The sequence below is a fragment of the Melozone crissalis genome, unplaced genomic scaffold, assembly GCF_028551555.1.
Source record: "Melozone crissalis strain CALT ecotype California unplaced genomic scaffold, PUWL_Pcris_2 ptg000042l_1, whole genome shotgun sequence".
In the NCBI taxonomy this organism is placed as follows: Eukaryota; Metazoa; Chordata; class Aves; order Passeriformes; family Passerellidae; genus Melozone; species Melozone crissalis.
In genome coordinates, this window is record NW_026535820.1 from 30,499,175 (window position 1) to 30,514,272 (window position 15,098).

General features: G+C 42.8%; 1 protein-coding gene across 3 annotated transcripts in view; it reads right to left on the reverse strand.

Moving 5' to 3' along the window:
• Nucleotides 1-4,321: 4,321 nt before the first annotated feature.
• Nucleotides 4,322-15,098, reverse strand: part of RIPOR2 (RHO family interacting cell polarization regulator 2) — a 52,280-nt gene continuing 41,503 nt past the window's right edge. For all 3 annotated transcript variants that reach the window (XM_054284901.1, XM_054284898.1, XM_054284900.1), the window contains 7 exons: nucleotides 14,359-14,494; nucleotides 13,306-13,467; nucleotides 12,176-12,334; nucleotides 10,540-10,742; nucleotides 9,014-9,097; nucleotides 7,003-7,093; nucleotides 4,322-5,885 (listed from right to left, as the gene is read on the reverse strand). In XM_054284901.1, coding sequence (XP_054140876.1) covers nucleotides 5,785-5,885; nucleotides 7,003-7,093; nucleotides 9,014-9,097; nucleotides 10,540-10,742; nucleotides 12,176-12,334; nucleotides 13,306-13,467; nucleotides 14,359-14,494 — 936 coding nt within the window. In that variant the 3' untranslated portion in view covers nucleotides 4,322-5,784. The remainder of the gene's footprint in view (nucleotides 5,886-7,002; nucleotides 7,094-9,013; nucleotides 9,098-10,539; nucleotides 10,743-12,175; nucleotides 12,335-13,305; nucleotides 13,468-14,358; nucleotides 14,495-15,098) is intronic.

The following is a 15,098-nucleotide window of genomic DNA, read 5'->3' on the forward strand; positions in this document are numbered from 1 at the left end:
TAGGAAATATTAGACCATTTATTTTAGTAATACTTTAATTGGCTTATGAAGAGAAGGTGATATGTTCTTGGTCCCAGTAGCAGCTGTACTGAAAACTAGGTGGAGACAAAGCAGCCTGTACTTCAGAGCTGTTCTGAAAGAAACTAGGTGTTTTCAAGGTACTGCTCTGGTATTTACCAAGAGATGAGACACCCTTTTACCAAGGTACTTCGGTTCTGAAAGGTTTGCAGGAATAGGAAAGGTCTTTAAAACTTTGAGCACCTTATCTGGTATCTGCCTGGGCTGTGATGGAGTAGGAAAGTTGGATAGAGATTTTGCAGTACTGAGGGGTCTCCAGGCAGTTGTTCTGTAACAAGGCTTTAATGATGGGGGCTGGTGCCATATCTTGGGAGGAGCTTAAAGCTGAGTGGCTTTCAGGAGGCAGAAGTGAACAGAAGCATCCTGAGTTGTGGATCTCTGGCCTTGCCAAAGATGGCTGCTGCAGGGTATGTGTGAATGACTCTGGAGCTATCAGATTGGCACCTTTATATTCCTTCTGTTTTACTTCTGTGGCTGTTGATCAGTTAACAGATGTTTTACAAGTGATTTCTGTTGTGACATCCAGGAAATGTCAGAAGCCACTGAAGGAGGTGATAGTCCTGGCTGCCATTTTACCTCACGCATGCTAACTAGGAAATGAGGCATCACAATTTCTTGTGGGCTTTGTAAGCCCAAGATTGTATCTTCCAGCGTGTGCTCCAGGGGCTGCTTAGACATATTCCCTTCCATCACAGGATGAAGAGGTGAGAAAGGTGCGTCCTTTGTCTTGCACTGATGCTGTCTTGAAGAAGAAACAAAACTGGGTGCTGGGCAAATGCCTTGTAGAGTAACCTTGGCTTTCTGTTAAGGAGAAGTGGATAATGCTTGTCAAGTGACTTAGACCTCTCCTATCTCACATTCTAAGCAACTTTCCTAATAAAGGAATTCCACATTAGTAAATAAGGAAACATAAATTTCATTTTGATGTGATTGGTTTTTGCAGTTCAATTTAGTTATTGATTGTTAACTCTAATTTTTAGAGGTGGCTTTATTTTTAAACATCAGGCATATTGTATTTGCAGAGGCTGTAGAAGGGAAGAAAGGACTGTGGCATGACTAGCAGACCAAAATGAGACAGCAAGTGCAACTTTCCATTATTTGACTTCCTGCTGTGTCAGCTGCTGTAGTACAGGTGCTGTTGTTGGAACAGAACTGCCAGAAAGACAAATCCAGAATTTGTGTGCAGTATCTGTCTGTGTTTTTTACTTTCAGACTGATCAAGAAGAATGCTTTAGGTTTAAGTCTTATGCTTTTTCTGGATTGATTTTATTTAAATAAAAAGATGTGACAGTCTGTTGATATGCTGGATCCTTCTGTTGAAGTAGACTGTGTACAAATAAACCACAGAAGTTCTGCAAGTAGTAGATGTATGTATTGCAGCATTTGGCCCACCTCTAACAGAGTAAATTTTTACATCAAAAAGGCATGTGCCACTCAGTCACACATACTAATGCTTTAAACTATGACTATTATGGTTTTATTAAGTGCAGTTTGTTAGCAGATAGCTTGCTGTATAATTAGAAAAAAAACCCCTGATGCCCCAGAAGGTTAGGTGTGAGCTGAACTGCCACAGTAATAAAACCTCTACACATGCTTTGTCACAGATGCACTGAACCTTGACCAAACACTGACTGTACCTATTCTATCAGAAATGTTCTCAGCAGTTTTAGGATGCTGCAATAACTGCTGTTTAAAGAGTTCTAAAAGGACTGAGTTTGTTTGTTCTGAAAATTGAGTGCTTTTATGAACATGCATGCAGTAGCACTGTGCTACATATTAAGTCTAGGAACTTGGTATTTATGTGCTCACAGCTTGTCAAAGGTGTAGAAATTATACAGAGATTTGTTTGTGATTAGTTCTCTTAAAATCTGACATTTTAAGTATATAGGGAAACTTATCACTGGAACACAGCTCTGTAGCAGCTGAAAATCAGCATCACTAAAGACAGCCTGTATATCCAGCTAAGTTATAGAGAGAGCATTTTATCTAGCACAATAAAAGTATCAGTTTTGGAACCTAACTACAGAATGTGATTCTTTCCAGGAAATCCAATGCATGTGTGCTACCAGCAAAAGGAGTCCCCACTCTTTCACTGCAGAGGGTAGACACAATCTTGTCTTTCACTGAGGCAGGCTCAGGCTCTGTGGAAGTGGGATGTATCTGCAGTGTGCTTGCACTTCAGCCCTGTTCAGACATGCACATTTTATGGCAGAATTTCAGCCATGCAAGAGCAAAGGGGAGGTGAGTCATTTGCAGGTGTCACAGGTTTCAAGAATGAGCAGCTATGGCAGTGACAAGCAAACCATGGGGCAGGTGGGTTGTTTGTATGAGGAAGAACTCATAATTAGTTTACACTAAAAGTTGTTATTTTTGCTAAGCACCCATTGTACTTAAGACTATGTGCAGAGAAATTAATTAGACCATAATAGCTCCTTGTTTGGGCAGCTGAAACTCCCTTGGTGTTTGGCATGGGGTTGCTTGCGTGAGGGCTGCAGCATTGTCCTGTGCTGCAGCTTATGGTGTGGCCTCTGCATAAGTCATGATGTTAGTCATAGGCTATTTTTGGTTAAGAACATGTGATGCATGTTCATTTACTTTTCCTCAAAGGCCATCTCAGGTTGTTTTCAGAACTGGATTTAAGAATTTAATAAGATGACGTGCAAACTTTGCCAAGGCTCTGCTTTTCCAGCACTCCAACTTCTTAAGACTGAGTTGCATTGTCATCAATGTTTTTTTTTTCAGCATTTATTGTTTATTGTGCTATTCATTTATTTTTCCATTCTTGTAATAAGACAAAACAGTTTAGCAGCTGATAATGGTGTTATGAGGAACTGTAATGTGCTGCTGGTTGTTGAACTGCTGGCAGATGCCTGTAATGAAATGTGATCAGTTGTGAGGACACATCTATCCTACCCTCAGGGACACTGCTGCCATTTGAACCTGGCTGCTGTGGATCCTCTCTTCAGGACAATCTCCCTGCAAAGCAGGAGCCATACTTAAGATACAGTGTCTGGCAGTTGTTGACACCTAATTTTGAAGTTGACATTAATGATAAGCATTATAAATAAAGTATAATTTATGAAGTATATATTACAGACTGCAGGACAGGATGAAGCTATAGAGGATAACTTTTCTGAAGGTCTGATGGACACAACAGCCTTGCTGGTAACAGTGTGAAACTGGGCAGCCTAACATGTTGCTGCTGTGGCTACAGTAGTACAGGGGTGCTACAGGTTTCTATTTATGGGGCCACGTGCTGAGACAGTGACAGCATGGCAGGGGTAGTAAAAACCACCACAGCATAAGGTAAGGATACCTTTACCACCAGATAAACAAACCCCTTTCCCACGTGCTCTTCTAGCAGGCTGCCTGTCTCTTCCATCTGCACTGCTGCTGAGCTACTTTGCATGGGAACTTTTTCCTAACACACTTTCCTGGGGTAGCCCTGACCTTTGAATTTGTCCAACTAAGCCGGCTGCAGCCCTAAGAGCTTTTGTAATTACTGCCTGCTGCTTCCTTCTTTACTATTGGTAAGCATGAGCCTTGTGATGCTCACCTCTGTGCATCTGGTTTTTCCTACTCTGCTAAGGAGTGTGTTAATGTGCCAGGAAAAGGCAGCATTGTCAGCTCTGCAAGCAAAGAAATGTACAAGCTTGGAGACAAAGAAATGGTTTGGTCATTTTTCTTTGCCTTCAGGTTTTGGAAGCTTTGTCACAGCTGTCATGAATCCTGTCTGCAATGGTGTAGCAGATCAGCTTTAGGCTAGTGAACTTCTCCAAGGGTGGCTTTAAACTACAGTGAGATGAGATACACCCTCCATTTGGTGCAGGACCTCTGAATGTGAGCTGCTCCCTGCTCTTTCTGGCTTTGGCTGCTCCATAGGCAGCTCTACATTCCCCAAGGTGTGTCAGCCTGAATGTTTGAAAAGGGAAGATGAATGGAAGGAATGTCTCCTGTCTGAGGAGAGTCTGTCTTCCTAGAAGGGAGGAGTAATCAGTGCAAGTTGGGTAACAATCCTGGAGCCTCTCCAGCACATTTTCTGGTAGTCCCTGAGGAGCCTTTCTTGGTAAGTATCTTGAATGATGCACAAAACTGAACTTAAACTATGAGCCTGACAGTGAAGAGGCTGCTGATGGAAAGGGTGACTGTACATATGGACTGATGTGCTTAGTAATTAAAAATAATCTTTATTATAACTTAAATGTGATAGGAAATATGGTGAGTACACCATATTTCCAAATGCCACAAAACTAAAAGAAAAAAATTAAAAAAAAAGTAGTAGATACAAAAGGACACCTTGAAAGAATTCAACTGATGGGACAGGTGTAGTATAAAAACCATAACATGGCTATTTCACCTTCTGCAAAAAGAGTTTATATTCCTCAGTAAACAAGTAAACATTTTGTGCTGTACAAAATGTACTTCTTTAATTAAAGGAAGAATATATATATTTATAAATATACAGATATGTACATTCTTGTAACATTCACAGTAAAAAAAAACAAAACAAATGACCCCTGCCTGCCAAAGTGTTTGGCTCACAAGGTTTCCTCTTGATGTGAACTGTTTGCAATATTTTCTATGTTGTCTATGCAAATTTGGATACTTCAATTGACATCTAAATAGCATTTCATGCATAATGAACACAGTACAGGAACACTCTTCTGTTAAATTCTATTCACCTCCTCTGTTCCCTTAAGGCTTGTAATCAACAGTTTGAAGCACTGGCTGTCTTTCAGCCTTGCAGTGCAGGGAGGGGGATGCATTCACTTCCCCCTCTGTTTATTACTGCCTCCGAGGTCCACTTGAGTTTGTGCTGTTCTTTATATGGAAATCGCTCTATAGGAACTACGCTCCTTTAATTAGAAGGTACAAAATCCAATCCTGCCTGCAACTTGCAGGACAAAATGGTTTTGGGGACTCGTGCAATTACTGGTATTCACTCCTCCTTCTCAGAATAAATAAATGCACTTTACCTTTTCATTTAGTTTTCAGAAACCTACATGATTGTTTGATCCCCCTCAGAAATTGCTGGATTAATGATGGTTTGCTGCTGGAGGGCAAGAGAAGGGAATAAAAGACCAGTGGAGGCATTTAGAATGAGTCACCAAAGTGATGCCTCCCAGGGTTTACATCATGCTGTTTCTCAAGGCAAAACTTGTAGAACTTTCCTGTATTTCAATTCCAAGACACAACTGAGAAAGCTGAGCAGCGTTTCCTGCCGCTGGAGTGTTGCTGGGGACACTGCATGGCAGCAGACACTCCATTTGGGATTCAAGGGAAAACTTTGCATGCCTGCTCAGGTGGCCTCCTGATTGTCCTTGATAGATACGGTATCACATGTCTCAAGCTTTCACAACAGCTTCAAGGAAGTAAATATAATAGGAAAATATAAGGAGATGCCAAATTCTAAAAACCTCACAGAAGTCTGTTGAGCTGAATAACTGCAATTATATTATTTGTTTAGAATCAGTCAAGAAAGTATTGTTCCTCAGCATCCAACTGTTCCATCATGAACTGCAACAAGGAGCCAATAGGAATCCTTAAGCTGGATTTTAGATTTTGCTTTTCTTGAAGAAGTCTGTAAATTGCTACATTTTGGAACGTTCTCATAGCACTCTTTAAAGTCTTCCTTTTGTTCCCCACACTGAAGTGCAGCTCCATCCTACTTTAATGCCTGTTAAATATTAGCAGGTTCTTTTCCACCTAAAAAGCTGTGGCAGCTTCAGTTCCACGGCGGCTTCCAACTTTAACAAATTCCCGAGGAAATTTGTCCAGCTGTTCGTATGCCAGTCTCCCATCTTCACCTGAATGCAAAATGATAAAGCTTAATAATGCCTTATGTCATTGCCCTAGAACATTTAAATACTGTTAGAAGGTACTGATTGGCCAGTAACTTCTACCCCTTCTTAAACTTTATCTTGTGAGAAGCAATTTCAGAAATTATTTGGAAAAGTTAAACATGCTCTGAATGTTCAAACTATTTTTTTTAACTTCTCATGTAACTTGTTTGGTTATCTAAAGCCAAACAGAAGCAGATGTGGCTTACATAATGAGTTGACAGTATCTTGCACACTTCTTGTACTGAATGACCTATTGTGCTTCTCAAGGCCTCAGCTGCTGCTGTGATGTACTTGAGGTAAATGTTTATCCACTTCAGCCTTGGAAAATATAAAGTTTATCCACCTCCCACTTCCTGGCACTTTAAAGAAGTGAGTCTATCCACAATGTTACTTCTATACTGCTGAAAATGAGGAAGCAGTATGTTTGCTAAATGTTATTGTGTCTTTCAACCCCTTTTTCCTTAGCTACTGCCATCTATATGCACTTCCACTAAGACAGCATTGAGCCTAATGTGTTGAACTGGCAATAATCAACCAAAAATGGTCCCTGTATGTTGTCCAGAAGAATGGCAGAACAATCAGTTTTCAAGTGTCCTTGGGCTAGTTGTTTTATAATCTGAGCAATAACACGTCCAACAGCAGACTGAATTCCTGCTGAAGTGGTGAATGGAAGAGAGCATATTTGAAGAGTTTGCATAATTAAAATAACACAAGGACACCTCCCCCACAGAGTAGAAATTCATGCCTAGCTGAAAGGCCAGAAAAACACAATTTTTCGGTAACACTGAAGTACTGGTGCCCAGAAACTGTGCAGACTAATTATCAGTTCTTTCTGTTTCTCAACTCTCCTTTGCTATCCTTCCTTTTGCTATTTCCCCCTCCAGACTCACACAATTCAATTTCTCTTTTTAGCTCATTTTCAAAATGAATGATTTTTAAGAATCTATATTTTCTGACTTGTTAAAGTCACTCTGTAAAGTTCTATTTCAATTTACAGTCTCACATTGACATAGCTCAGGTGTCTTACATGCTGCTCTGTTCAAAAATAAAATTAAATATTGCTCTAAACCAGGCAACTCACCAAGGGAGAGCAGGGTTTCGGACGCCACTTTTCTGATCTCTTCATTGTCAGACTGGCAGAGCGTGACCAGCATTTTAATGCTCTCAGTAGCCTGGGAAGTGCAAAGAGAACTGCATCAGCACCACACAGGACACTCGGGGGTTTTTCCACAACCTTGCATGTAAATAGGAACCATCCTCTGCACTGCCCTTCCCACTGCAAGCAAAGGGCTTTGGTGGAGACAGGAGGAATGGGGTTTCCCTGAGGGGAAGCATTTGGAGGAGGTGTATTTTCTGCTGCTGGTGTGGAGCCTTCCTAATTTTCCTACCCTATGCACTTCATACATAAATCTGACAGACCACCTATGTCTGCCACTTCTGACTGTAGGACAGGTGATGGGCTGTGGACCAAGGCCATAAAATGCCAAGGCAGGGGTACAGCAGGGAAATGAACAGGAGACAGGGGTCTAGCAAATGGGTTTCCTATAAGGCATGTAAGCCTGTGCTCACGAGTATTTGCAGACTTCTGCCTTGCCTCTGCTATTTTTGGGAAGAAAGCAAGGAATAATCCTGTTCTGTGACACAAAAATGTCAGGTCTTTGGGGAGAGCAGCTGTCATAGTGTCTCTGGCTGGCTATTTAATACTACAAGAGAGATGAGTGAAAGGAAGGGCAGGTGCTGCCCCAGTGTGACACCTGGAAGGGGCACTGAGGCACAGTGTCAGCATTTGTATGAGCCCTGTCGATCCAAGGGGCACAAGGCCTGGGCTGCATGCTCTGAATGAGGGCTTTGCTGCCACAGCCATTACACCTCACCACCTTGCCTTCAGTGTGGCCACTCGTGTGTGACTCTGGTGGGGCTCCACTGCTGACTACAGCTCAAATGCCTGAGAGTGATGGGGCACAGCCACACAGAGCTTGCTGCCATCTGAAAAAAACCTCAGAGATTCACTGGGCCCTTTGCTTAATCCACAACCAATTGTGGATTAAACTGCCCTGGGTTACCCCATCCACAGCCACCTATCCATTGTAGCATTTCCATCTCTGAAGTAAAAACTTCCAGCTTCAGCTTTTGCTTTGAAGATTCCAAATGATGATACTTTCCCCTCAGCAGCTTTTTTGCCCAGCCATTCTCACTATTCAAAGCTCACTGAAGCCACATTGCTCAGGTTAAACTTGTCTAGCTCCAGTTCCCACAACTCGTTCCTAGTCTGAGTTTTCCTGAGCAATCAAAAACCCCACTGTACCCTCAGGCAGCAGAGATGTGATGTCCCTCAGCATTGCCTCTCAGGGATGCCTGCTAGCTTCTCCTTTAAGGGAAAGGTTTTTCCATATTTAAACAATACTGGATTATGTGTTGAATGGCATCAGTTGTGACTGGGATGAAGCTACAGTTTAGAGCTGCCTTCCAGGGGACAGACTAGAGGGAGAAATAGTCAGTCCAAAGTGCATCAGTCTCACGGAACACATTTTTTGCCCCAGCAGCCACGCATACCAGCCAGGCTGCTGTCTCCCATGGCTCCATACAACCAAAACAAAAGTGAATTTTCCCATCCTGTCACAGGCTGGAGTGCAAAGATGGTACCAGATGCTAGCTGAAGCTGCAGTGCCCAGATATTATGACCAGTTATTTATCACAAAACAAGCTGTGATCTCTCTTCTCTACTACTGCAGCCCACATGCATTAGAGCTCATTTTATCCTGGGAAAGCACTTTTTTATCCTTCTCAGTCAGTACTTTACGGATTAACTTTTTTTTTTTCTCTGTGATGTGGAACTGAGTCTCCTGAAGTCAGTACGAGAGGGAGGAAAAGATGATATGCAAAAGATAAAACTTTGCCAAGGTCACAGAACCCAAGTGTTTGTGGTTTAGAAGGTTCTAAACAATTTCCTTTATCTGAAAAAGGATGGAGCACAGCAACAAAACAAAAACACTACTGCTGCTGTCATTGAAATTTCTGTTTTGTTGTTTGTACCTATCAAAGGTCCTTTCAAGAGCAAAGCCAAGCACCACAGTGTATTCCTTGTCTCTTACCTTGAGGTATCTTAGAGCCAAGCAAGCTGCTTTCTGCAGCTGGAGGTTGGGCTGGGTTAGTGCTTCACAGTAATAAATCAATGCCTGAAAACAGATAAAGAAGAACAGCAATGAAAATGTCTGTGCCTCCACAGGAAGGGTGGAGCATGGAGGTATTGCTACCCTGTTAAAGGACAGCAATTGCAGCCTGCCTCCCTGGCAGGGAGCATGTGGGATGGCACAGGTGGGATAATTCCCTACAGCAGATCCAGGCCAGACCACCAGCCATAGATCAGCAGTCTCAGGGCAGCTTTTGGTGAGGAGAAGTTCACATTAAAGTGAGATGCACAATCTGGCACCTTTGAATGCCTTTTACCATACATCACCAAAGAGCTTTGAATGGGCTTTGGAGTCTAATACCTCAAGAGGTGGCCCTTGAGAGGGTCTCTTTAATGTAGGGATAATAATGAACTAGTTGGTATAGACCCTAGGGAGACTTAACATGATTACAGTGTCAGCATGAGCTGTTGACCAGTTTACTGCTTGACCCTAGAAATTAGCAGCCACTACTGAGCAGCAAATCTCAGCAGCACTCAGCTGCACAGTGAATCCATCTGCAGCATAAGGCTGCATATTGCCCTCACAGAAGCCACTCTGTCGTCCTTCCTGCAGGCAGTGGACCAGGTATCAGCTACACATGGCTGTTCCAGGAGAAGGTTATATTTGCCCTGAGATGCTGCCTCCAGGAAGCTGGGGATGGGAGAAGGATGGTATGAAATACCAAGGGACTGCAAAAATGGAAGATGAAGTGGGAGGGCAAGCACAGAGGGGACAAGAAAAGCAAAGACTTTTTCTCTTCCCTTTGCCTTCCTTCTGCCACTCTTCCTCTTCCAGTTGCCTTTTATGTTGCTCTTTCCTGACAGAAAGCAGGATGGATAGTAGGGAAAGGTCTGCCATGAAAGGGTGGGAGCCGATCCCTAATTTCTTCTCACTCCTCCTTCTCCCCTCTATTTAATTTCTGTGCTTAATCAGGCCTTGCTTGTTGCATTTGGTATCAGAGGTAGACTCAAATCTTAGTTCTCACAGCTGAGCTGTGTTTGCCCAAGGCAGTCCATCCCCTCTGGAAATGGTGGCAAGTCCCACAGATGGCAGACTCCTTTGGGAAAAAAAACCAAAAAACTGAGATCTACATCTTTGCATGTTCATGGTGCTGGGGACTGTTACCTTGAAGCCTTGGACTGAAGGCAAGTCTGAGACAGGGCAGCAGAAATGCTGAAGTGTAGAAGATAGCTGGAGAGCACAGCACTCAGTAAGTATTTGCAGTTTTGATTGGTACCTGTTTAGCGTAATGACAGGTACAAGCAGACTGGCATAAAGACAGAAACAGACCTTCACATGTGCAGAAAAATCAGACAGAATATCCCTCTGGATCAGTTTAAATCAAGCTGGATCAGTTATTTCATATGCACAGACATTTGAGACATACAGGTAGAAAAAGTCATGATGACACAGGTCTGTCATGTGACAGGTGATTTTCTGCCACTTACCTTCTCCCTGAAGTGCCTGTTTTCTGCAGTTGCTGTCAGAAGTGATGCCACAGTCTCACTGACTTCATTTTTATTTTCATTGAGAAGTAAAGCCAAAGCTCTTAAAACTTCCTGCTGTGGCGGAAGGTTATTGGAGTTTATTTTGGACACGTTGTGCTGCAGTTTTCCGTCTTTCACTGACTGCAGCACCTGAACCACAGATGCTGGAAGTGCAAGAAAAAGGTCTGTGTTATTTACTTTATCCTCTCAGCACTTTGGATTGATCCTTTCCTCACTAGCAATCCTTGATTTATACTACACACACTGAGGATACAAAAATATTCCCATCTGAGCAACTGCAGCATGGCAGTGTGTCTGCATGGGGAATTGTCTGGGCTTTAAGCTGGACCAGTTTGTCAGACCTTCTTCAAGTGAGGAGGAGATGAATAGATGGGCCCAAGTACAGCACTTAGGCCTACCCAGAACTATAGGCAGCCCTGTTAAATTTTTGCTTTCTGCTGGAAGATGTCAATTCTCACTCTAGCAATTGAAATCAAATATCCTTGCCAGTGTATTGACTTTCAGAGCACCCTTGTGAGAGCTTTTCCTGGATAGACTGATGTCTGCCAACAAGAGCTAGGGCTAATATGTTTCAGAGGTGAGTTGAAATGCCATTTTGCTTCCAGGCTTTTGAGCAAAAGCTCCCTTATATGCCCAAATAAAAAGGAAAACTAGGCAAGGTTCCTCAAACTCTTTCTCAAACAGAGAAGAAAACTTGGCTTGCCAGGGACTGCAGTTCAGCACACTTTGTGCAGCATCTGCTTCTCTCTTTAGCTCTTGGTGGCAGGGCCTACAAAAATCTGAGGTGCTGTGATCCCTGAGAATTGCTCAGCACTTCAGAAGGTGTCTCCATAACAGGTGGTGAAAGACCAAGACATCATCTGTCACAGACATATTTTATGAAAAATCCTTTTGCTAGGATTTTTTCTCCTGAGAAGCTGAGAGGCCTCAGGAACAAAATGTAAACAATGGTTACCTGCTGCTGTGGAATGCAACAGGTGCATCTGTGATTGGTCCATTTTGGTTGTTTCTAATTAATGGCCAATCACAGTCAGCTGGCTTGGACTCTCTGGTCAGTCACAAGATTTTATTATCATTCCATTCCTTTCCTTTCAAGCCTTCTGATGAAATCCTTTCTTCTATTCTTTTAGTATAGTTTTAATATATCATTTTATTTTAATAGAATATATATAATAAAATAATAAATCAGCCTTCTGAAACATGGAGTCAAGATTCTCGTCTCCATCCTGGGACCCGTGCGAACACCACCACAATCATTCAAGCTGTGGGCACAGAAAACTTCCCAGACCTTGGGCTCAGCCCACCACATCAGCCATTCCCTGAAAAACAGTGCTTTCAAAACAGTTTTTTTCCCATTTGAATATGGAAATAGGATTGACTGAGGGTCTATCTGCATCAGCTCCTTTCCCTTGACATGCACAACTGTTCAGGTGCATTCACTTAATAGCCAGGACACTTCTTTGTCTCTTTTCTCTCCTTTTTTTGTAAAGCCAGCCTCAGGGCTGGACTGCCTTGTGTTGAGCTCAGAAGGACAGGGATGTACTCCCTAAGCGGCCAGCAGAATTTATAACCCTACCTTCTTTGGCGAGCTGCAGCAAATAGCTCCCAAGGTCACTGACGCTGTGGCTGGCAAAGTAGCTGTAATACTGAAAGACAGTGATGGTCTCGGAGGACATGCTGGAGTAGAGGACAGGCTCCGTCCGGTCCAGGATCTGAGACACCAGGATCCTGAAGACTGCAGGAGGCCAAAGGCACAGGTTAGTGAGAGCAAAAGCTGCTGGCAAAATTACACAGTCCACTTCAAAACCAGAAAGAAAGAACCTCATCTGCAAGGCCAGATAAGTAATGTTTCTAAGCGATGTTCCCAATGTTTCCAAGCTCAGCTGTGGTTAGGTGAGAAGCTGGACAGGCCTTCTCCCTGTGTGGGTCTCATTGCTAGAGAATTTCTTTGTAAGGACGAACCTCTGGCAGTTTACAGATGGCTAGTGCACCTTCCTGTGCAATCAACAGAGCATCATTTCTAGCAGAACAATATCCTGCATTGTAACCCCCTCTCCACATGCACTGCCTGTACATCCCCACAGTGCCTCTGAGGCAGGATATGGCTTTGCTATTTTTCATGTTCCTGCACTAGTGTGGCATGCAGAAAGCTAGTCGGAGGCACTGCCTGTGAGAGCTGCAGCATGGAGCAGGAAGGAGAACACTGCCCTGTGTAGGCACCCACAGTGGCCACACCTGGGCAAATCAGCCTCCATCCCCATTCTGTCCAAGGGAGAGCTAGTCAGTATAGCTGGAGTTTGAGGTGTGGCACATCACCCACAATATAAGAACCTGTGCTCAGACAAACTCACTTGAATGTGGATTAATTTCATCCCAGTGCACTGTAATGGGGTGTGGGAATAACACAGATACACAATGTTAAGTGCAAGGATTCCTGATTCACTGAATCACTTACAAATCTGTATTTGGAAATAGACTTTCTTTCTGGTTAGCTCATAAGCCTTAAAACATTATTTTCTTTTCTGTTAACCTCGCCTTTTGTTTTGTTTCATTATTTGGGGCCAAAACTGTTTCAAGAGTTGTAGCATTAGTTTTCAAATGAGATCTTGGAACTGTGGCCAAACAGATCTCCAAGGGGTTGGAAAACAAAGCTCGGTAAAAACAACTGTTCTCCATTTTGACACATTTTTTTGCAGCAGTTTGTACCTGTTTCTGCAAGTCCTGGACACTCCTCATTCACAGTGGTGGCAAAATTGATATCCAACTGCTTCATCATCTTGTCTGCAGAGGTGTGATACACTCCTGCAGGGCCAGTACACTTCATCCAGAAAGCCAGCAGTGACAGCTTCTTGTGGAACTCTGGAATTGCTGGGGAAGACAAAATGAATAATGAAACAAAGCCATGCTAGAAACATCAGCTTTGAAAAAAGAAGGTAAGAATAAAGGACATCTCACCCAATCCCACTGATAAACAGTTACTGTTTGCTGGGTCTCCCTGAGCCATTACCTTCATGAGAATGACCAGGTGCTCACCCCAAGTTTGTAACATGTTTTTTCTGTTTCCCATGGTAATGTGAGAAAATTTGCTCCTGATCCAGTTCTTGGCATTGATGCCCCTTCTTCTTAAATAGCACAAATACTAGGGGAACACCACAAATGGTCTGGACAAGTTTGGTCCCTGTCCTAGCACTACACTATGGCTTCAAGTAAGTCACTCAATTTTCGCCTCAATTTTCTGATATAGCAAATACACCTTGTAGTATTTACCCATCCTGCCAGAGTGTACATGAGGGTAACTATGTGTTTGTCAAACTCTTCCAAGTATTAAAATAGATGCAAAAAGAAAAATAACTTAGAAGTTCTCCATAGAGACGACTAAAAATGAAAATGTTCAGGAAGTTGTATTATGCCTTTGATATTGTAATGCAAATTGTGCCTTTCTTCAGGAAAGAAAGGTGGAAGAAGAATTTGGGTCTTCAGAGGTGGAAGTATCCCTACCCCATAACACCAATGACATCTGTCCATCTTCTGCACATCAGGTTGGATAAGTCCTTTCTCTTCTCACTTGCATTTCAGCACTGAGGACAAATGTAGGTGACACCTGCCTTGCCTGCTGCACCTCCTGGTGACCCTGAGCCAGCCCTTACTACAGTGGCCCCCTCCTGCACTGCTGGTGAGCTCTGCACAGTGATTATTTCAGCAGACACACATGCCCAGGCAAATCCTTGTCAGAAGGAAAGCCCCTAAGCTGTTTCTTACCATCTGTAAGAGAGGTGATGTTTCCCAAGTTCTCAGTGCTGATCTCGGCAATATTCTCCACCACGAGGATCTGCCTGGACAGCTTATCCAGGAGGTCTCTTGTCACAAATGGTGTTTTACTGGAGAACACAATTTGCTGGTGAAGACAAATAGGAAGAGGCAAAAAGGTGTCATTGAACCAAAAAGAAACCCAGCCTCAGAAAAAACAAAAACCTCCAAAACACCTGAAGTGCAACAACAAATTCATTGCCTCGAACCACAGGATCTCCTTAACTTAAAAATTTTTTTGTTGTTGGGATATTTTTTGGTCCTAGTTGATATGCATCACTGCTTGTACCTTCAACATCTACATTCACATCCAGACACCTGAGAATCCAAGTAGCCATTTGTGTAAGTAATTTCTGATTTACACACTCCACAAAGCTAAAGAAACCCATCACCACGAGACTTAAAGCCAGGCAAGAATATTAGTCTTTCAGGACAACCCTGCACAGGGGAAGACCACAAGTTGCTCTTTCTCTATTCCATTTCAGCTTTGATCAATTACTTAGGTGCCTTTATTAATTTTATTAATTAATTAATCCTTGCTAATACTCCCTGCTGCTGCTATCTACATCTTCTTCAGCAGTTTATGTAAATAATATTCATATCAGATCTGCTTTGTGTGTGGATGTGGTTCAAGTTCACCTTGCTCAGCTGCATATTTACTGTATACTCTTGTATTGAAACCAAAAAAACCT